The sequence below is a fragment of the Acartia tonsa genome, chromosome 1, assembly GCF_053477335.1.
Source record: "Acartia tonsa isolate MP-2025a chromosome 1, ASM5347733v1, whole genome shotgun sequence".
NCBI classification, from domain to species: Eukaryota; Metazoa; Arthropoda; class Copepoda; order Calanoida; family Acartiidae; genus Acartia; species Acartia tonsa.
This window is the reverse complement of record NC_137260.1, coordinates 42,553,183-42,576,934: the sequence shown is the minus strand read 5'-3', so window position 1 is coordinate 42,576,934 and position 23,752 is coordinate 42,553,183. Positions and strand designations below refer to the sequence as shown.

At 32.1% G+C, this 23,752-nt stretch overlaps 1 protein-coding gene across 2 annotated transcripts in view; it reads right to left on the bottom strand.

Moving 5' to 3' along the window:
• Positions 1–21,518, bottom strand: part of LOC145319995 (solute carrier family 22 member 6-B-like) — a 28,819-nt gene extending 7,301 nt beyond the window's left edge. The window contains exons 1-17 of one of the 2 annotated variants that reach the window (XM_080162426.1): positions 20,955–21,518; positions 20,376–20,486; positions 19,513–19,560; positions 18,895–18,941; positions 17,972–18,048; positions 17,000–17,051; positions 16,521–16,552; positions 15,787–15,847; positions 15,507–15,559; positions 7,604–7,676; positions 5,947–6,019; positions 5,455–5,501; positions 4,952–5,027; positions 4,219–4,280; positions 3,345–3,458; positions 2,550–2,638; positions 1,957–2,001 (exon numbers count right to left, since the gene is read on the bottom strand). In XM_080162426.1, coding sequence (XP_080018552.1) covers positions 1,957–2,001; positions 2,550–2,638; positions 3,345–3,458; positions 4,219–4,280; positions 4,952–5,027; positions 5,455–5,501; positions 5,947–6,019; positions 7,604–7,676; positions 15,507–15,559; positions 15,787–15,847; positions 16,521–16,552; positions 17,000–17,051; positions 17,972–18,048; positions 18,895–18,941; positions 19,513–19,560; positions 20,376–20,486; positions 20,955–21,221 — 1,327 coding nt within the window. In that variant the 5' untranslated portion in view covers positions 21,222–21,518. Of the gene's footprint in view, positions 1–1,956; positions 2,002–2,549; positions 2,639–3,344; positions 3,459–4,218; positions 4,281–4,951; positions 5,028–5,454; positions 5,502–5,946; positions 6,020–7,603; positions 7,677–8,518; positions 8,572–15,506; positions 15,560–15,786; positions 15,848–16,520; positions 16,553–16,999; positions 17,052–17,971; positions 18,049–18,894; positions 18,942–19,512; positions 19,561–20,375; positions 20,487–20,954 lie in introns of both variants that reach the window. The other variant, XM_080162418.1, reaches the window with a different exon arrangement.
• Between the last annotated feature and the right edge of the window lie 2,234 nt (positions 21,519–23,752).

Sequence of the window (23,752 nt, the reverse complement as noted above, 5' to 3'; positions counted from 1 at the left end):
TTTGACTTCTTTGTCTTTAGCAGTATATTCTGCTCTTAAATTGCCCATGTCAGCCAAATGTTGAGCATTATGAATTTTGTTTTTAAGCTTTTTTCTCTCTTCTATTTTGTTCCATGTTTCTTCAGAGATCCAGTCCTTTTTCTCTGGTTTCTTGTGTCCTAGGATTTCCTTAGCAGTAGATTGAAAGTTTTCTTTAATTGAAGTCCATGTGATCTCAGTCTCGTCATTTAGGTCCTCTAAGACTTGAAATCTATTTCTGAGTTTTAAGACAAATTCATTCTTTATCACTGGGTCCTTTAATCTTGAAGAATCATATTGTCTACCAATCTCACTCTTTTTATCATGGCCAGTACGCTTCAGCTTTAATTTAATCTTACTGACAACTAGTTCATGGTCACTGAATATGTCGGCTCCTCTATAGCTCCTACAGTCTTGCATTGACTTGACCCATTTTCTATTGATCATAATATGGTCAATCATGTTTCTTGTTTGTCCATCAGGTGTTGTCCAGGTATATTTGTGAATGTTTTTGTGTTGGAATAATGTACCTCCTACGACCATATCATTATTTAAACAGAATTCAAGTAAAAGTTCTCCATTTTCATTTCTTGTACCTATGCCAAAGTGTCCCATTGCATTTTCCACTCCAGTCCTGTCAGTTCCTACTTTAGCATTCATATCTCCAAGAACTAGACACATGTCATGTTTGGGTACTGAGTTTCTGATTGATTGCAGTTGATCATAAAACTCTTGTTTTACTTCTTCACTTTTGTCATTTGTTGGGGCATAGCATTGGATAAGGGTCAACTTGCAGTGCCTTGATTGGAATCTAGCCTTAATTATTCTGTCTGATATAGGTTTCCAGTCTATTAGTGAATTGACATGTCGTTTTTGAATAATTATAGCAACCCCATACATATGTTGACTTTCATGACCAGAATAAAGTATTAGGTGGCCCTCTTTGGTTGTGGTTTGTCCTTGTCCTGTCCATCTACATTCTGCAATTCCAAGTATTCCGATATTGTAACTTGTCATTTCTTTAACTACTTGGGCTGTTTTAGTTGACTCATACATTGTTCTAACATTCCAGGTTCCTATCTTACAGCTTTGCTTAGAACTTATTGGTCCTGTCATCAAGTTGATAGCTTCCTTTCGGATTTCACCCTCATCTTTCATATTCTCAGTAAACTGAGCATCAGTTCCAACAGTTCTTGTTTCATGCACACCTCTGGCTGTGTTAAAGCCATAAGTGTTTGAGGTTTTGTGTGTGGTTTCTGTAACTGTGGGGATTTTTACAGGTAGGATAGTTAGTCCTACGCAAACCTTTCATATCCCTGGAAGGAAGGGTGACTGGTAAGGGGAGGGACGTCAATATCCCCCAGTACTTCAAGAAGTACCTCCCGCCCTTTGATACAGTAAAATCTATATAAACCAGTGCTTGGTAGCCGCGCGTCAGCTACTACTAAGTCTCACATTTAAAACTAATCGGGTTGTTGAAAAGAGGAATTGCCATATGTGGGTTTAGTTTAGACTTACAGCTAATATTTAAAATTGTAAAGGGATAATTTTCCTAAGGCTTGGCTGGTAAACCCTTCTGATATAAATATGCAAAGGCAAATCAAGATTGTATTTTTTATCTTTGTCTACTAAGCTACTACTAAGTCTCACATTTAAAACTAATCGGGTTGTTGAAAAGAGGAATTGCCATATGTGGGTTTAGTTTAGACTTACAGCTAATATTTAAAATTGTAAAGGGATAATTTTCCTAAGGCTTGGCTGGTAAACCCTTCTGATATAAATATGCAAAGGCAAATCAAGATTGTATTTTTTATCTTTGTCAATATAGGTGATAATATCTAAAGTTAGATTACAATGCCCTGATTTTTTGGGTCCTACATTTTTGGGCTTAAAACAAAAAAAAATATAACTCCAAACCAAAATATTAAAATCTATTACCTAAAGATAAAGATCCAGACCATCTTCTTCCACAATGAGTCAAACCTAATATTTCAATTTTCAAAACTAGCATTTTAGGACTATTTAATGTTGAAAATGAAATATTTTAACAATTTGTTGTCCACAGTAATAGAATTAAGAGTAAGGAAAACGAAGCTTTATATAAAAATAAAACTAAATTGCGAGAAGAAAATTTTTCTTCTCAAAACTTTAAATGCTGATTATCAAAGTAAGGGATAGGGCAATTGACAGAAAATTAATCTTTTACAAATCTTAAGTAGGTAAGCTTTTGGTGGGAAATAAATTAATGAAGATTATTTTAATCGCCATTATCATATCCTTTTCTGAACAAAAACTAATTTCTACTAAGGACAATGAAAAGATATTTTATTTTTAAATATTAGTTGCTTCGTCCCTGTCCTCTATCATGAAAATAGCCTAAAACCACCCCAAAATATATAGCTATATAGCTTTAAGTATATAAATAAGCAGTATTTTCCGAGATGTTTAGCTACAGACTAAAATACCTTACTACTTTTTTATAGTAGGATAAATGAAATTTTATTAGAACAATTATATCAGCAATTACTGACCTACAATTGATAATAAATCTGCAGGAAGCTCTAGCCCAGTTGAGATCATAAATGACATGTAGATGGAAAAATTCAAATTTTCAACATTTCTGAATTAAATAACTTCACAAGCCTTTCTACATATAGGGTAGGTACGTCCGCCCATCTGTTCGATTCCAAAAAATATTAAGATAATAAAGTCTGAATTTCTGTAGCTTTGGAATAGATTTATGTAGAATAAAATTGGAATTTAAGCGAAGCATCTCTATAATCAAGTCTGTATTTATGTAGTTTTGGGATAGATTTATGTAAAATTTAATCGAAGCATCTCTATTATTAAGTCTGTAATTTTGGGATAGATTTATGTGGAATTAACTTTAACTTTTAAAACAAGGTTAAATGTTAAATGCTTTGTTACTCTACATTTGTAAGCAAATGTTCGTTTTTCTGACTTTCTGATAAATAAATCTTTGCTTTTATGATTATTGTCTTCCTTGCTTTAAATCGTTATTCCAGCCTGCTGCGTACTTCACTTTATTATATTTAGAACAAAAAAATCTGTTGTACGATCCAAGATATTCCTATAATATGGAAGACTAGTGGCTGCACCCCTAGTATCTAGAAGCTTTGTATTCAAAGGGGCAGAAAGAGGCTACACAAATCTAAGAAAGAAATAGCCTAAAACCATCACAGGACCTATGTGGAGCTAACCTAAAATAGAGAACCCATTCAGTTCAGTAGTTATTAATATCTTAAGCTTCATACAAAAAAACCTTACTACTATATATAATTGGATGGGTACATCTATCTCATTACCTGACAGAAGCATCAAAAACAAGTGAAACAACCATGAATAGGAAAATGATAAGCAAGCTGTTCTTTCTAACCACTGGATGCTTGAATAGGTCAAGTAGGGAGGCATTGTTTTCTCTAAAACAAAATTTTATTTTAATGTTTTATGAACAGATCCATAGTATGGATTTATATACAGATAACTACCTGCCCCTCTTTTCTAAGGACCTTTATCGTCTGCTAGAGCAAATTGTTTTTTGCTACTTGGTTGTGTTAATATTCCCGACACTATTGGTTGATTTTCAGAGACCTAATTGAGAGTCAGTAAACGACCCTTGGGATAGGTACATACAGTTATTTAACCCTTTCCCCTCTATTGTTTTACTCTAATGTTTAATGATAAATTAGAAAAATAATTCATTTGGGGTATTTGATGGAATGGGGGAGAAGTAAGTCGACCCTCCACTTTCAATTTTGGTTTTAAAAAAGAAAAGTATAAAAAAAATTGGGGTGAGGGCAGGTATTTTTTCGAGGGGCTCTTTCTGTTAGGGGAGTTTTACCCTCCCACAAAACGCTATAGAACTTCTCTAGACCTATAGAAAACTTTACTGTAAATGAGAACCATATTGACTAAAGAGATCCTAAGCTACAGAAAGACATCCTTTTATTTTTATTTTTTTACATTGCATCTAGATTCTAGGTGCTATAAAGCCCCTAGATGCTCTGTAAAAAAGGGGCTAGAAAAACAGCTAAAAACAGCTAAAACCATACCAAGACTTAAATCTAAAAATCAAGTATCTTAAAAACCAAAATGGGACCTATGTGAAGTTCAAACCAGCGCGGCGGATATTAATCGGTTTGGAAGCCATAGTGAAACAAATATTATCTAATTATTTACTTAGTTTTAATTTTCTCTTGTTCACAAAGTTGTTCAAACTCGGCAATTGCATCATCTGTCAACTGAAAATAAATAACTTTTAAACTTTTGTTTTGTACTTTAAAGTTTTACAAACTCATCTCACATAAATTTTTTAATAACTGGTTTCTCATTCTAAGATTAAAAAGAGAATGTACTATGTTAAAATTGCTAAAAAAATTTTTTGAAAGATATCATATAAAATGTTTTTTTTTATGAAAGTCCAGTGAAACCTTCTTTATATATGGGGGAATGTTTTTATTTTTGCTTAACTTTGCATATGCCTATATATAAGAAAACACAAAACTAGAAAATTTATTTATGATTTTATTAAATCCCTTCTTTTAATTCTATGTTTTACCTTTCCTTTTAAAAAGCCCCACAATTATTGTACAGAAATAATGTATCTCATTTTCTTTATTTATTACTATTGGCTGCGCCTCTAGAGGTCTCTAGGGACACTTGAAGTAATAGAGGTGTTGGAAGTTGACCATTCACTTTTATTTTTAGTTTTCAAAATGAGAAGGAAATTTTTTTAAGGGTGTGGGGGATGATTTTTTCAAGGGACGATTTCTCTCTGGATGGTGGAGATACTTTTCCCCAAAACAGTTATAAGCTTTCTCTGGACGCATAAGATCTTCGCTGTAAAGAAGCAGGTAGCGAGATCCTTAAATAAGCTTAGTACCTTAAATAATAGAATAAAAATTTAAAATACCTCGCGTTTATTCATTTTTGCAATATTTTTCATAATTTTGACAGCTCTTTCTGTCTTGCCCATGGACATCAACCATCTAAAATATAAAATAAAATTAAGTAAAGATCAAAAATTTAGTTTATATATTAGTTTCAGAATAGTGCTCAAAATATCAATGGGAAGTTTATTTCATTTATATTTATACATCTACTCTCTGTATTTAAATGATCGCTGAAAAATTTTTGGTATAACAGCTTCATGGCCAAAAGGTGTCATGTTAAATAGAATCCACAAACCTCTCCTCTATATATAAACGAACATTTGTAGATCTATTTAACAGTCATTGTCCTTTCCCTTTCCGGGAAAAGGAATATCATGATTATAATTTTATATCAAATGCTTTACTAAAGTTACATATTCTATCAAATTTATCAATCTAGGAGTCAGTTGGGTTATCAGTGCTTGATGATTACTCTTGTGGGAAAGCACCAAAAATTGAAAACAAATATATTCTAAAATCTTACCTACTAGATTCAGGCATAATCCAAGGGGCTACAATAACAATAGCAAACTAAAACAATTTATAATTATTCAATTAAATTTAAAATTGAATAATAATAATATTCAATTTTTAAAAAATACTGATAAGAAAGTAGCGACATCTTCATTAATTTACTGTACAATTTAGCTGTTTAATAATGTTTATGAAAGGCGGACTAGGGAAAGAGTTTGATTTCTTTTATTATATAAAACAACATCTTTTCATTTCACTAACTAACTTGCAGCTTTCTATTATCTAACAAATTTGCAGCTGTCTATTATCTAACTAACTTGCAGCTGCTGACTATCAAATTAACTAATTACAAATTTATGCTGTCTGTATCTATAACTAACTTGCGTCAACCGACTAATTAACTTTTTTTGTTAAATTAATAAATCAAATTTGACCTAAACAAAACTTTCGGCTATAATACTGAACATTATTTTATTGACAGGCTATTAAAATTATTTTCTACCTGGCAGTACAGTATGTATGAGAATGGTTTCCAGTCCCCAAGACCTTTGATCAACCAGGGCTGATATACACCACTAAAAATCAAGTAAATCTTTCATTTGTACAACTTTAGAATAGATTTTTAAGTTAAGTATCTAGGGTTAAATCTTAAAATAAGCTTCCCGCAATGGTGGGAGAAGACAATTTTCCATGAAAAAAAAATATAAGACAACTTGTTGCTTTTACTCAGAGTGCCTAGTAGGCACAGAACCAACCCCCGCCCCCTATTTTTTTAAAATAAATTATAAGGAGAGTGTTTTTAGTAGCGAAGCTACTCTATAATTCGAAATGTCCGTCCGTCTGTCCGTCCGTCCTCCTGTCCGTCTGAAACAGAAAGGTGGAAACGTGATTTTCTCGGCTCCTATAAAAGATAGAGAGCTGAAATTTTTAAATATGCTAACAGTCTTCATATTTCCACCAAGTTTCATTAAGATTCGTAAGTTGGTTGGGGTGCTAGATCGATTCCTACATTTTTAAGTTTTCATGGTTTTCTCAACTCCTATTCAACAAAGACGGATAAAATTTTCAGGGATTGAATACTTTCATATTCTGCATACCTTTATTAAGTTTTATCGAGATTTGCTTATTGGTTGGGGTGCTAGTTCGATTCCTAGATTTTTAGGTTTTTATGATTTTCTTTACTCCTATCTGAGATAGACGGCTGATATTTTTAGGGATTAAATAAGTTCACAATTTACTTATCCCCACAAAGTTTCATTAAGATTTGCTGAGGTGCTAGATCGATTCCTAAATTTTCACGTTATAAATCATACAAGGTTTCGTGATTTTTTAGTTTAATGTTTTGTTTATGAAACTGCAATAAAGTCTATTTTTTCAAGATATCCATCCAAAATTTTTGAGCTTCACTACTTATGGATGTTGTCATCCTTGTTATCTTTATGCTAAAATATAAATGTATACAGCTGCGGTACCCAAACAACAGAAAACGCATGACAAATTCAACCCCCCCAACCCCTTATTTTCTGTTTCCACCATAGATGACGGGTAAATAAAATCTGAAATATAAATGACGCAAGTGAGTACAAAATATATACGCATATTTTGGTCAATTTTGGTGTTTTTTAAAAAATGCTAAATATAATGATAACTATTAAAACAATTTTTAAGTATAACTTTTATCTTATTAGGATAACAATTAAAAAAGAAAAATATTTTTACTATATGCAATTCGTGTTCAAACACCTAATTAAAAAAAATAATGCAAGATATAGCTTTTATTTTAAGATAGACGAGGGGCAACGCCCCCTAGAAGCCTTTAGGTATTATTAAAATGGGAGGGGGATAAGTCAACCGCCTTTCTACTTTTTAATTTGAGTTTTAATAAAAAATATTATAAAAAAATTTTAGGTAGGGGATTTGAAATAGGCGCATTTGTATAAACACCAGTTAATGCATAAAAATAAGGGGGGGGGGGAACAAAACAAGTTTTAAAAAATCCGAGATTTCGAACTACTGTCATCCCACCATATACTGAGTTAAAATAATATAAAAATTAAATCAATCTTTCCCCCGCAACATGTTTCGTAGTTTATTTATATTGAGGATGAAGAAAGGGATGTAGATTAGTTTGGATTCCTCTCTCTTTCTTCCCAGTATACCTGATTGTAAGAATCAGAGCTAGACCAATATTTCCAACAAATGTTCTTTTAGATTCATCTACATATTCCATGGCTAAATCATCATAAATATTACAAATTATAAACATTTTTAAAAACCTTAACATATTTTACTTTTGTCAAATATTAGCACTTAATAATTATATATTTAGAAATTTAAAATATTTCATGCAAGCGTATAAATGTCTACCATGCAAGCTGATAAATAATAAATGAAAAAATTGGAGATAAACTAAATATAATCAGGAATCAAGAAAGATTTAATCAATTTGATTCAATATTTTTTTTCTTCAACTTTTTTTTAAAGCAAATATTCAAAAATCCCTTTTTGGAGATCTTTCTAAACAATATGATACTGTTTTTTTTTAACACAATCATTAAAAGTTTCAGGAATAGTACCTTTCGTGCAACGTCTCTTAAGGGGCGTTTTATTGTATTTTCACAGTAGCTTTTGATAGGTTATCTTAGGTTAGGTAATTGCCCCGCAGGGTTAAGCAATTGGTCCCCAAGGTTAGAGCTCCGCAGGGGCTAAAAAAGCTACTGTGAAAATACGAAGAAACGCCCTTTAAGAGGCGTTACCACGAAAGGGACTATACCCAAAGTTTCAAATAAATTAAGAGCATTAGATTTATTTTAAGTTCCTGGATACTATAGTAGGATAATTAGGGCCAAAGGAAAGGAGAAGGGAGGGAGGTGACAATGGACTGTAAATTAAAATGACCTAACAACGTTTTATACTTTTTAACTTATAATTCTAACCTACAGAATGGTTAATATTTTTAAATTTATAGTCCATTGTCTTATCCCTTTAGATCCCTGTATAGGAGAAATTGGCTTATGTCTCAAAAATATTTAAAGGAATGTTTTTTTGGAGCAAGGATTTATAATTATACTTACTAAGGATATATGCTAGGGTGAAGTGACAATTGTAAGCAAGGCCATTGAAAAACCTGAAATGTTTTGATTTTAGGCAAACTTCATTTCAGAATAGTTATTTATCGCATCGTTTTGCAGACATCTTTCCGCGGATATTAAAATGGAAAATTATAAGATTCAAACGAGTAGGCCTCCAGGGGCTGAAGGCCCATCCTAACAAAATTTTCATTAATTTTATTTTAATATTCGTGGAAAATTATCTTTAATACGATGCTATACATGATTTTTCAGTATGGCTGATACACGGTTCTAATCCAGCGGATATAAATCGTTTTCGAAGCCAAACTGGAAAAAAATATAAGTACACTGCACTGGTGGAATCACATGAAAGTTAGGTATAACCAAACCATACAATAAGATAGATTATCCTAATCAGTAGAAGGCATATTATCTATAATACAAAGTAGAATGATGTCTGTCTAAAGCTTAAGATCTCAGTAACCACTTAACTGATTGGGCTCTACTATTTTGGGAATTTACCTACTGATCCTGTGATGGTTTTAGGCTATTTTCTTTGGGGGTGGGACAACCCCCCCCCCCAAAAAAAAAAAAAAATTCTAAAAAAAAAATAAAATTAAAAAAGGGAGTCGACTAACCCCCCCGCCCTCCCCCCCCCCCAAAAAAAAATCCTCTCCCACCAAAAAATTTTTTGGATCATGGAAAGAAAACAAAGTCATTCCTAATTAGGACAGAAGTCACTGGAAATTGATCTAAGGAAGGCTACTTATGTCCTTCATCTAACAAAATCTAACTTAAGGGAGGTGACTTATGTCCTTTGTCTGACAAATTCTTACATTAGGAAGGCTGCTTATGTCCTTCATCTTGCAAAACATAGCAAATTCTTGCAAAACATAGCAAATTCTTGGAAAACTTAGCTTTTCTGTCCTTCACATAGCTAATTCTTGCAAAACATAGCAAATTCTTACAAAACATAGCAAATTCTTGCAAAACATAGCAAATTCTTGCAAAACATAGCAAATTCTTGCAAAACATAGCAAATTCTTGCAAAACATAGCAAATTCTTGGAAAACTTAGCTTTTCTGTCCTTCACATAGCTAATTCTTGAAAAACATAGCAAATTCTTACAAAACATAGCAAATTCTTGCAAAACATTGCAAATTCTTACAAAACATAGCAAATTCTTGCAAAACATAGCAAATTCTTACAAAACATAGCAAATTCTTGTAAAACTTAGCTTTTCTGTCCTTCACATAGCTAATTCTTGCAAAACATAGCAAATTCTTACAAAACATAGCAAATTCTTGCAAAACATTGCAAATTCTTACAAAACATAGCAAATTCTTGCAAAACATAGCAAATTCTTACAAAACATAGCAAATTCTTGGAAAACTTAGCTTTTCTGTCCTTCCCATAGCTATTTCTTGCAAAACATAGCAAATTCTTACAAAACATAGCAAATTCTTGCAAAACATTGCAAATTCTTACAAAACATAGCAAATTCTTGCAAAACATAGCAAATTCTTACAAAACATAGCAAATTCTTGGAAAACTTAGCTTTTCTGTCCTTCACATAGCTAATTCTTGCAAAACATAGCAAATTCTTACAAAACATAGCAAATTCTTACAAAACATAGCAAATTCTTGCAAAACATAGCAAATTCTTGCAAAACATTGCAAATTCTTACAAAACATAGCAAATTCTTGCAAAACATAGCAAATTCTTACAAAACATAGCAAATTCTTGCAAAACATAGCAAATTCTTACAAAACATAGCAAATTCTTGGAAAACTTAGCTTTTCTGTCCTTCACATAGCTAATTCTTGCAAAACATAGCAAATTCTTACAAAACATAGCAAATTCTTGCAAAACATAGCAAATTCTTACAAAACATAGCAAATTCTTAGAAAACTTAGCTTTTCTGTCCTTCACATAGCAAATTCTTGCAAAACATAGCAAATTCTTACAAAACATAGCAAATTCTTACAAAACGTAGCAAATTCTTGCAAAACATAGCAAATTCTTGCAAGAAAGGTCACAAACTCAAAAACGCAAAAAATTTTCAGCGCAATCCGACCACCGGTTCTTGAGATACGGTGACCTGGTGTCCTTGGTACCGACTGTTCAGTTCAGGCGCGTCTCTCTTTGGACTGTGGAGTCCAGAGAATACGGCCACCCTGCTCCTCCATGAATTTCTTTTTTTGGCAAGTGCTTCAGCTTCTCCCCATGTTAATTCCAAATTAAAGAGGTCCTTTTCAGTGCTCCGCCTCCAGGTCATTTTTGGTTGTCCCCGTTTACGTTTACCAGTGGTGGGGTTCCATTTTAAGCACTTTTTTGGAAACCTATTTTGTTCCATTCTAAGCACATGTCCTAGCCACCTTAGTCTTTTAAATTTCACTTCTTCTTCAATACTATTGCACTTGGTCTTAGCATACAGCTCAATGTTTGATATTTTGTTTGGCCAGAATATTTTGCAAATTCTTCTTAGGCAGCTATTGTGAAATGCATTAAGTTGATTTGTTTCAGTTTTCACAGTTCTCCAGCATTCAGCTCCATAAAGAAGAACTGATTTCACATTGCTGTTGTAAAGTCTGATTTTTGTTTTCAGAGCAAGTTTCTTTGAATTCCAAACGTTGTGTAGACTGTTGAAAGCAACCCTAGCCTTATCAATCCTGGTTTTAATATCAGCTTTTGAGCCATTTTCACTGCTGATAACACTCCCCAAATAGGTGAATTTGTTGCTTTGTTTCAATTGTTCACCATTTATTGTTATAGTTTGATCAGGGTTTGTAGGTATATTCATAATTTCAGTCTTCTTGACATTAACAAAGAGCCCGACTTGTCCTGCATATTTGACTAGTCTATCTGTCTTAGCTTGTTGATGTTTAATTGTTTCTGAAATCAGTGCCAGGTCATCAGCAAAGTCCAGATCTTCTAGGTGTCCTAGTATGCCCAGCTGGAGACCACGTTTTTTGTCCTCTGTGGTTTTCTTCATCACCCAGTCAATGACCAATATAAATAGAATAGGTGATAAAATGCATCCCTGTCTAACTCCAGTGCTTATTTTAAAGAAATCAGATGTCTTATTGTTTCCAACTGAAACACAGGCTTGGAAGTTGTCATAAAATTTAGTTATCATAATTATCATCTTTTCAGGTATACCATAACTTCTTAGTATTTTCCAGAGTGTTTGTCTGTGTATGGAGTCAAAGGCCTTAGAGAAATCAACAAAATTTACATGGAGTGGCTTGTTAAATTCAACACATTGTTCAATAACTGTCCTAAGGGTGAAAATTTGGTCAACACAGCCTCTTCCAGCACGGAATCCAGCTTGTTCTTCTCTTAGTTTATTGTCAATTTTCTCATCAATTCTGTTTAAAATAACTTTACATAGGACCTTGCTTGGGATAGAAAGCAGCATAATTCCTCTCCAATTATCACAATTGTTCAAATCTCCCTTCTTAGGTAGTTTTATGATTATACCTTTAGACCAGTCAGTTGGTATCTTTTCTTGTCTCCAAATTTTATCAAAGAGATCAGTCAGAGTCCTAGCAGAAAGATCTATGGTCCAGGTGCTTTGTCATTCTTTAGACTATGTATAGCAGCTTTAACTTCTTGAATAGTTAGTGGTCTTGTGTCTATGTCTATTTCATGTCCTGGTTCTGGTTCAGCAGTAATTTCAGGTTCAGGTCTGTTCAACACTTCTTCAAAATGCGATTTCCACCTTTTAGCAACTTCTTTTTCTGTAGTGAGTAATTTACCATCTTTAGCCTTGATAGTTTCACCACTCTTGTTGTTATATTTGCCACTTAATTGCTTGGTTATGTTGTATACTGTTTTCATGTTACCGAAGTCAGCTGCTCTCTGGGCCTTTTCAGCCATATTGTCAATGTAATCTCTCTTGTCTTTCCTTGTGCGCTTTTTGACTTCTTTGTCTTTAGCAGTATATTCAGCTCTTAAATTGCCCATGTCAGCCAAATGTTGAGCATTATGAATTTTGTTTTTAAGCTTCTTTCTCTCTTCTATTTTGTTCCATGTTTCTTCAGAGATCCAGTCCTTTTTCTCTGGTTTCTTGTGTCCTAGGATTTCCTTAGCAGTAGATTGAAAGTTTTCTTTAATTGAAGTCCATGTGATCTCAGTCTCGTCATTTAGGTCCTCTAAGACTTGAAATCTATTTCTGAGTTTTAAGACAAATTCATTCTTTATCACTGGGTCCTTTAATCTTGAAGAATCATATTGTCTACCAATCTCACTCTTTTTATCATGGCCAGTACGCTTCAGCTTTAATCTAATCTTACTGACAACTAGTTCATGGTCACTGAATATGTCGGCTCCTCTATAGCTCCTACAGTCTTGCATTGACTTGACCCATTTTCTATTGATCATAATATGGTCAATCATGTTTCTTGTTTGTCCATCAGGTGTTGTCCAGGTATATTTGTGAATGTTTTTGTGTTGGAATAATGTACCTCCTACGACCATATCATTATTTAAACAGAAATCAAGTAAAAGTTCTCCATTTTCATTTCTTGTACCTATGCCAAAGTGTCCCATTGCATTTTCCACTCCAGTCCTGTCAGTTCCTACTTTAGCATTCATATCTCCAAGAACTAGACACATGTCATGTTTGGGTACTGAGTTTCTGATTGATTGCAGTTGATCATAGAACTCTTGTTTTACTTCTTCACTTTTGTCATTTGTTGGGGCATAGCATTGGATAAGGGTCAACTTGCAGTGCCTTGATTGGAATCTAGCCTTAATTATTCTGTCTGATATAGGTTTCCAGTCTATTAGTGAATTGACATGTCGTTTTTGAATAATTATAGCAACCCCATACATATGTTGACTTTCATGACCAGAATAAAGTATTAGGTGGCCATCTTTGGTTGTGGTTTGTCCTTGTCCTGTCCATCTACATTCTGCAATTCCAAGTATTCCGATATTGTAACTTGTCATTTCTTTAACTACTTGGGCTGTTTTAGTTGACTCATACATTGTTCTAACATTCCAGGTTCCTATCTTACAGCTTTGCTTAGAACTTATTGGTCCTGTCATCAAGTTGATAGCTTCCTTTCGGATTTCACCATCATCTTTCATATTCTCAGTAAACTGAGCATCAGTTCCAACAGTTCTTGTACCGACTGTAAGATTTGGGAAATGGTTCGAAGTGTCAAAAAATTTTTGGACTTAGCCAAATTTACTAAGGATTCGAACCATTTCCCAAATCTTACCGTCGGTACCAAGGACACCAGGTCACCGTATCTCAAGAACCGGTGGTCGGATCGCGCTGAAAATTCGTTTTTGAGTTTGGGACCCTCTTTGTATGAATTTGCAATGTTTTGCAAGAATTTGCTATGTTTTGTAAGAATTTGCTATGTTTTGTAAGAATTTGCTATGTTTTGCAAGAATTTGCTATGTTTTGTAAGAATTTGCTATGATTTGCAAGAATTAGCTATGTGAAGGACAGAAAAGCTAAGTTTTCCAAGAATTTGCCATTTTTTGCAAGAATTTGCTATGTTTTGCAAGAATTTGCTATGTTTTGTAAGAATTTGCTATGTTTTGCAAGAATTTGCTATGTTTTGTAAGAATTTGCAATGTTTTGCAAGAATTTGCTATGTTTTGCAAGAATTTGCTATTTTTTGTAAGAATTTGCTATGTTTTGCAAGAATTAGCTATGTGAAGGACAGAAAAGCTAAGTTTTCCAAGAATTTGCTATGTTTTGCAAGAATTTGCTATGTGAAGGACAAAAAAGCTAAGTTTTGCAAGAATTTGCTATGTTTTGCAAGAATTTGCTATGTTTTGCAAGAATTTGCTATGTTTTGCAAGAATTTGCTATGTTTTGCAAGAATTTGCTATGTGAAGGACAGAAAAGCTAAGTTTTTTAAGAATTTGCTATGTTTTGTAAGAATTTGCTATGTTTTGCAAGAATTTGCTATGTTTTGTAAGAATTTGCTATGTTTTGCAAGAATTTGCTATGTTTTGTAAGAATTTGCTATGTTTTGCAAGAATTAGCTATGTGAAGGACAGAAAAGCTAAGTTTTCCAAGAATTTGCTATGTTTTGCAAGAATTTGCTATGTTTTGCAAGAATTTGCTATGTTTTGTAAGAATTTGCTATGTTTTGCAAGAATTTGCTATGTTTTGTAAGAATTTGCTATGTTTTGCAAGAATTTGCTATGTTTTGCAAGAATTAGCTATGTGAAGGACAGAAAAGCTAAGTTTTCCAATATTTTGCTATGTGATGGACCAAAAACCAATTTTATGCAAGATTTTGCTATGTGAAGGATCAAAAAGCTAGGTTTTGTGATGTGAAGGGAGGCTACTTATGTCCTCAATCTTGCAAAATCTTTGTTAAGGAAGGCATGTTATGCCCTTCATCTAACAAATTCTCACTTAAGGAAGGCTACTTATGTCCTTCCTAGGAAGGTGACTTCTGTCCTAATTTAGGAATGACTTTGTTTTCTTTCCATGATCCAATTTTTTTTTACTTTTTCAATTTAAATCTAAAATACGAAAAATTAGGTTGGTTAATCCTCTTGGGGCAAAGCCCCTAGAGGCTGGGGGCGAAGCCGCTAGTATTATCTTAGGCCAAATGGCTTTTTAAAAAATAAGTATGCCTAATATTGTGTATATATTTTATGTGGTTAAAACTACTGTAAACATTAATAAAACACCCACAAAAATTGTCTAACTACATATGTACAATGTTAAGATATTGTAAAGTGTGTTTATTTTTGATAGGACAAAATTATTGTTTAATTTAACCCACTTATCATTGACAGAAGTTAATAATCAAAATATTAGGCATAAAGCTGGTTTTAAGGCATAAATTATTGAAAACCATGAAATGTTTTTTTTCTGATACAAAATGTCCCAAGTCAATAAGGAAAATGAGATTATTAACTTTTGTCAATGATACGAGGGTTAAATTAATCAATACTTTTGCCCTAATAAAAATAAATTAAACACACTGTACATATTATCAAACTTACTGAGAATGTACATCATTGTAAAAAATGAATTAAAACAGCCCCCTGTAAAGAATCTGAAATTATAATAATTGATATCTTACTACGAACTTATAGTTTTATTTAGTTCTTGAACTCAGAATTTAAGTTTTAAAATGTAATAGAATAGTATCTAAATCCAAAAGAAAATTTGGTTCTAGAAAGTAACAAATTATTGACATCTTAATTAAATGGACGAATAATTTTTCGAGTATTATTATCCTTGCGGTCACAGGAAGCAAAAGCTAGTTTGATAAAATCTAACCTGATAATAACATAGGTCCATATTCCTGTTACAAAAGGTGTACAGAAACCAGTAACCATAGCTAACATGAAAATAATTCAATTAATATTGTATACACAAAATTGATGAAGAAAGGTTGTTGATTAAAAAAGTACTGGTATAGTCCCTTTCGTAACATCGCACCTTATGGGGCGATTCTTCGTATTTTTCACAGTAGCTTTTCTCCTATTTCTAGCCCCTGCGGGGGGCTCTAACCATGCGGGGCCAATTACCTAACCCTGTGGGGCAATCACCTAACCCAATATAACCTAACCTAACCTAAAATAACCTATAAAAAGCCATTTTAAAAATTACGACGAATCGCCCCTTATGGGGCGATGTTACGAAAGGGACTATTCCCAAAGTACTTGATAAAAAAAACCTAACATAAACAACCCCTAGAGGACAGGATACACCATTAAATTAAGGCTTAGTTTGACGTAATATTTGCATGATTATGGAGCCGAACGTCTGATAGACAATCAACTCTTTAAGACCACAATCATTGTCTAGAAGTCATAACTGTGCACCTATTTTTGGGTCAAAGTATCCCCTTCGCGTATTTGGTGAACATTAGTAGAAACCATCGTCAATATGTTTAATGCGCGGCGTTTAGTCGAGATTTGAACTTTTCGCCAACGTGATATGCCAAGTCGTGGGTTTTGATAAAAGATTTAAATGAAAAAAAACCGTCAATATTTACAACAAAATCCTACCTAATAAGTTTGATATCACAATGACAGGAATTCTAAAAATAAAAATGATTATTAAAAATTCATAAAATATAAAAATATTACAACATGAAAGCTTTAATGTCAATTTTAATAGCATTATTGATAACCAAAAACTTATTGAATTTTCCATAAAAAAGATTAAATGTAAAGAATTACATAATAATTCAAAATAAGATATACAGTGTTTTTTTTAAATAGAACAACAGAATTGCTTAATTTAACCCACTTACAATTGTCCGAAATTAATCAATAATTTCTTCATTGGTTTGGGGAGATTTGTACAAGAAAAATATTTAGTAGTTATCCCCAAAGTATGACTCAAAAACCTTTACAAAACTACCAAAGTGAAGTGAAGAAAATAAAATATTAGTAAACACTTTCTACCAATGGTAAGTGGGTAAAATTAAGCAATAATTTTGTTCCATTAAAAAAACACACACTGTATTTTGTCTCATCATCACCTTCCATATTTGTCAGATAAATATCCAAACACCATAGTCCCAGGAATCGCGCCTGAAAAAAAATGTTATATAATCCTCTTAAAAAATATGAATTTTAAGTAACTAGGAAAGCAATATTCATAAAAGCAAAGGTACACAATGAAGGAAACAATGAAGTAGACTTTTATTTAACAATGTTGACTATCCAAGTTTGTGAAAGTTATTTCCTAACTTTTTGTTAAACTGTATTATGATTAGCCATGTTGAAATTACACAATTTATGAGTAGACATAAGTTTGATTAAGTTTTATAATAATAATACAATTTTAACATATCTAAAATAGCTAAATACTTTACAGTCCCTGAGTTTTGCTAAAGAAACGTATTGACGGACAAAATCTAAAGAAAGATAAGCCTCGCTTCTAGTAAAAATGTTTTGCAGAAATATAAACATATCTGTTTTTGACAAAATATTAATTTCCTTTTACATTTACAAATAAAAAGATTTAATGAAATTAAAATTTTAAAAAGCGCGGATACTCAATAATCATATCTTATCTGTCCTTCATTAGCTTACAAGGTTTGGTGATTTATTCGTATTTTAACAATTAACAAGCTTATATTAATAATGTTCAATATTATGCTACATATGAACATTATTCTCCTTGTTATGTTTAGACTTGCAAAACTTTCATTGCATAGTTGAAACAAGGATAATATCAAATCTAACACATACCTCACATACATAAGTCAAGACCTCGTCATAAATGAGGACATCTAAAAGGGTACAGTAAACACCCGTCAATAAAAACATGCATAACTTTATCTTTAAACAGGCGCTTATCATAACCAATAAAAACAAAATAACTAGATAATGGCGTTCCATCCAAAAAGTTGGTTGTCTGGTGAGTGTTGGCCTACCAAATACCCTTGGTGGATAAAAATACGATGTTTGGGCTACTCACAAAAGAAGTATATAAAATATTAGTTTACCTATGAAGAATGCAGCCTGAGATAACGAGGCAACCCATTGGTTTTCACATACCCAGTCAAAGTCTGAAGTCACAGATCTTAACAAATATTAATATATCAAGCAGTATAGCAACCTATAAACCTAAAATATAGACAACAGCAACCATAACAGTGATCTAGCTTAGGTTGGGTTGGGTTCAGTTAACTTTTAATACTCCTTTATTCGAATACTTACGGTTAAAGATGTTGCAATTGGATTCTAACAGACAGTTCTAAGTCAAAAATATTCCCACGGCCCACTTCCTTCTTTTATAACCCCCTTCTTACCCACTGCCCTTAAGTTACAGTACAAAAAAAGTTTTTTGACAACATTAAACTACAAAAATATACAAATTTTCCGGAATTTCAAATGGTATAATTAGCTGAATCATTTATCTGCCATCCAAATTTTAGTCGTTGGTTATTTTGATTTTTGTTTCGTTATACCTTATTCCTGTCTGTTTTTATTTTTATGCAAAGATTCTTGTAGACAGAAAACAACTTGAATGACATTTTCTAATTACAAACTTTCTATCATTACTTTTTTATAACTTTTCCAATTAGTTTAGGTAAGATTTATGTAAAACATAACTTGTATTTTTGAAAATAAGCAATTTATAATTGAATAGAAAATTTAATGAAAACAATCTCACTTTGAAGTTCTAAATAGTAGTTAAAGACTTATGGGAAAAAAATAATTTGAAAACAAGAACGCCTAATTAATTAATTTTAGAACACATATTACAGATATAAACATCTGATAAATGAATAGGGTATTCCTCATAATTTTAAAACAATTATATCTTGTATATATGTTGAAGAAATCGGATCACCCTAATATTATACACAGACAGAAGGACACTATTATAGAGTAGCTTTGCTGTTAAAATAAGTTTGAAATATACCTGTGATAATTGTCAATATCATATTCCCATCCATCCACACAATTTGTCTAAATTAACATAAGAATTAAACATATACATATTTAATCCATTTTTTTAATGACAGACAATGCCAATAGCCATGTGAGGATTTATCAAATATTAGGGGTACATGGCGTTCCTGCAACTAGCAGAAATACAGCTGGATGTTTTTTTGTCAAAATGTAAAAAACTCTGCCAAAAATACAGTCATACTTAAAGTAACCGCCATAAATACATCTAACACAGGCATTTATACATCCAAAATTGTCAATTTTACATCTATTTCTTGCCAATTTTACATCTAAACTTTTTTATATGTCATAAATACATCCTATACATTTTAATTGATAATAAACAATCTCTCCCCCCATATTAAGTTTTAGTTTTAAAAAGAAGAAGTAAAAAAAATTTGGTGAGGTTCATTATTTTCTAGAGGTTATTTCTCTTGGGAGGGTAAAAGTAACCTCCCCCAAAATTGTTCTAAATCAGGACCTATGAGGAGCTACATTGAAAACGAGAACGATATCATTTAAGTGGTTAGCAAGATCCTAAGAACAGACAGGATCCTGTTTCTTTATATAAGAGTATGAAAAATCTTACTATTTGCCAACTTGGGTCTGGCTCGTCAGGAAGCCCTTCGTTCAATATCTAAAAATTGGAAAACCTTATAATTTGCATAATTTTGTATAACAAAAAACAAACATTAATTCCAAAAAAATAATTTAGTATTCATTTTTTTTAAATAGAGCTTAAATTGACTCATCAAAAGCATTTTTTAAAGGCTAGTCTACTTAATGTTTACATTATTTTCAACTCTAGCATAAGAATCTAACTATTCTAATTTCTAACGCTTAAATTTAGAGTTGTATAGAATTGTATTGATATAAGGACATTGAGATAGACAGAAGGACATAAACAAAATAACACTAATAAGCTTCGATACCAAGAACATTTTAGGATTGTCAAAACTCTTTTTGAACCCATTTTAATCTCTATATAATATATCAGTGAATGTAAAATTTAAGGCTGTCGCTATTAAAGAGATATCATGTTACAAACAAAAAGACATTGTTTAATTGGTAATATCGTTAAGCTAACCCAAGAATACGTATTCACAAGATTATACTTTATAGTTCTAATAATTCAAAATTTAACAAAAAAACCAGGAATATAGGGATCACTTGACTGTAAATTGTACTGGTAACATAACTTTTATACCAGTTTATCTTATTTGTTGGCTCAAAATCTTTAAGTATTTTAATTGGTTGCTTCGAATGTAAGAGTGTCCTAACTTTTCAACAATTATTCTTAATCTAAATAAGAGGTGATTTTGTTTATTATCATTGAGAATGTCAATCAATTTATCGTTCCAGTCGAGTCCTTAAAATCGCTGAAAAAGACTAAATTTCTAAATCTTTACCATTGATTTATGTTGTTGGGACCAGTCTCTGAATTAAAATTACCTGATTCCAATCTGGAGCATACATTGAACATTGAGAGTAGGATGATTCATTATTCAGTGGGATGGCAAATTTCATCCGTTCATCCACTGTCAGGTTCATTAATGCGGGAATCTTAAACATTTGATTTTAACACAAAATTTATTTAACAGTACTTTTTAATCTTTTTAAAAATAACGAATTTTGAAATAATGATAGGGCGACCATCCTTTCCTTTCCTTCCCTCCCCCCACCCCAATAAAAACCACGTATAAAAAGTAACACAATGACTATGTTTAAGATAATACAACCAAAAGGGCACATAACTATGTTCTAATATTTATATTCGGGTATAGTCCCTTTAGTAACGTTGCACCTTATGGGGCGATTCTTCGTATTTTTCACCGTAGCTTTTCTCCTATTTCTAGCCCCTGCGGGGGGCTCTAACCCTGCGGGGCCAATTACCTAACCCTGTGGGGCAATCACCTAACCCAATATAACCTAACCTAACCTAAAATAACCTAAAAAAGCCATTTTAAAAATACGACGAATCGCCACTTATGGGGCGATGTTATGAAAGGGACTATTCTATTATATTCTTACCTTGCACCAGTGTGGGGGAGTAAAATTGATAAGAATGCTGGACAGGTACACATACCCCAACAGAAGATTAAATGGCAGAAAACAAACTGTCAACAGTATCTGAAATTTTCCCCAGGACCCGACCAAATTCAGCATGTCATCAAAGTCCTTTAGTTTCGTGGGCTTTGGAGGTTTTTCTGATTTTTCTGACAGACTGACTTCGTATTTTTCTGACATTTTTATGTGTTTCTTGTGGTAATTATCTGAAATAGGGAATATTGATAACATATTAATTATTAGCGAGGTATGATAAAACAAGGATCCCTAAAAAATCCAGCTGTTTATCTTAAACAGGAGTCGAAAAATCATGAAAACTTGAAAAACTAGGAATCGATCTACCACCCCAATCAATATACAAATCTTAATGAAACTTAGTAAAAATATGTAGGATGCAAATTTACTTAATCCCTGAAAATTTCAGTCGTCTGTCTTGAAAAAGGAGTCGAGAAAATGAAGAAAGCAAAAAAATCTAGGAATCGATCTAGCACCCCAACTAACAAACAGATGGACAAAACAATGTATAGATTAGATACATAATGTATCAACTATAACTAAGGCACAAAATAGCCGGAAGGAAAAAAATGTCACGACTCTAAGAACAATGTAAAATAAATATTAGCATTATCTGTTTCAAATATGTATATTTTAGCAAAAACTTAAGTCAAAACTTTAGAAGCTTCTATAAATGAAAATAAAATGTTTTCTTATTCTTGACATTTTATCTGCAATTATGTAATCAGTACAAACTATTAAGATAATTTAACAAGTATTATAAAGTCAAAAGACAAGTATAAAATACTTTAAAAGTTAATTTATCAACTTGTTTAACATTCTACCTAATGCAAATAAAGAAATTGTAAAAGTCTAATTTTAAGATAAATATCAAAGTTTTAAGAATTTATGGACAATAAAACAAAGTATGTAGAGGGACAAAGTGACTCAAAAATCAGTCATGTGACGTCATAAGAATGAGTGATTATCCATCTCTTTTTTAGGGGTTTTCTTTCCCATTACTCCTCTCATCTCCCTCATTTTTATGACGTCACCTGGCTGATTTTTTAGTAACTTTGTCCCTCTACCAAAGTATACAGTAAATATAAAATTTCATAATTTAAAGCCTTGTAATATTGAAGCTATTCAGCCTGCAAGAAATACAATGCTTAAACCTAATTTTCTGAGAGATTTTGACTATGAAAAGGGGGTGCTTACTGTTTATGGCAGCTTTATGCTCAAAATAATCTTATAATTTTCTTCTGGTTGATGTAATTTAATATTGGAGTTCAATCATTTAAATTTTCATATATAGACGTTCTGGTAACGATTACATATTTGCTACGATTTCTAAATTGTATATAAATACAGAATACATCATGATACGTAATTGGTAAGACAATTCTAACATGTATGTACAAATTAATGATAAGTTTTATCAGTTACGAACGGACGAACCGAAAGTAAATGTAGAAAAGCTTCGGTTTGAAAAAAAAACATTTACCTACTTATAAAAGTGTTTTGCTATTTCACCTTTATAAATTTATTTATTTAAATTGGTTTCACTAAAATATTTTTTCTTATCCCGTCTAACTTTGAAATGTTACAATTGCATCACACAGGATCTTTTTTATCACAACTTTACAATTAACACAATAATATCTTTATAAATCGTATGTCGCAAGCATTTAGTACAACTATTAATTATATTTTCAGTATGGCTCCCAAACCGATTATTATCCACTGGATTAGAACCAGTTCTCAACCATACTGAAAAATCAATCGTGGCATCGTATTACAGACAATTTTTCATGAATGTTAAAATAAAAATCATAAAATGTATACTAGTTTTGTTAGCCTATGCCTTCAGTCCTTTATAATTGTTTATTTAATATCCACGGAATGCTGTCTATAATACGATGCGATAAATAACTATTATCAACTGTTGTACTTTATCAACCAAGAATTCCCAATTAGGAGTTTTTATGTTGAGATAAAAATTGTGACTGGTTGTTGGATTTGTAGTCTTAGTGTGAGTAGTTTTCAATTATATCACTCACCACCGCTGTTGTTTTTGCTGTAGTGCTGTTGTACTCAGGGATAGATGGATAAGACAATTCAAGAAAATAATTTCACCACTTCCCAATTGAAAGAAATCTGCCATTTTTAGCTTGTATTTCTTAAGTGAAATATTTGTTTGTAATTAATTTTGCTGCTATTGTCCCCACCTTCCCTGAACTTTTGGTGGTTGTTTCATAAAGATAGCTGTACTTATGTAAGTTTATAATTTGCCTCGCCTCCACAGTAATTCACATCGCATTTTTTAGGAATTTTTAACTAATTAATTTCTTCTTATTCGTAATAAAATTAATTAAACTTTTAGAAGTAGTATTTTAGTTTTTTTTGGCCTAAATTTTTTTTAACTTGCTGACCCAGCCCTACAGGATGAAAATCATCAAGAACAGAATGCATAAGCTCTTGATATACATAATAATACTTTAATGTCGTGCACTTGGTTTAACGAGGGGGTTGTTATTACCCTCCCACCCCCTTTCCGTATTGGAAACTGTATTGGCTTACTATTTCATAAGAACCAAAGCACCTAAAAGGTTTTTGAAAGTACACTATCAACTGAAAAATCTATAAAAATCCCATTGTACATTTTTCCCATGCTCGCCAAAAAATGGTGCATATTGAATTGCCCTACCCAAATGTACATACGACGATAATGTCTAAACTGCTTTTAACTGAATTTTATCAACTATTTT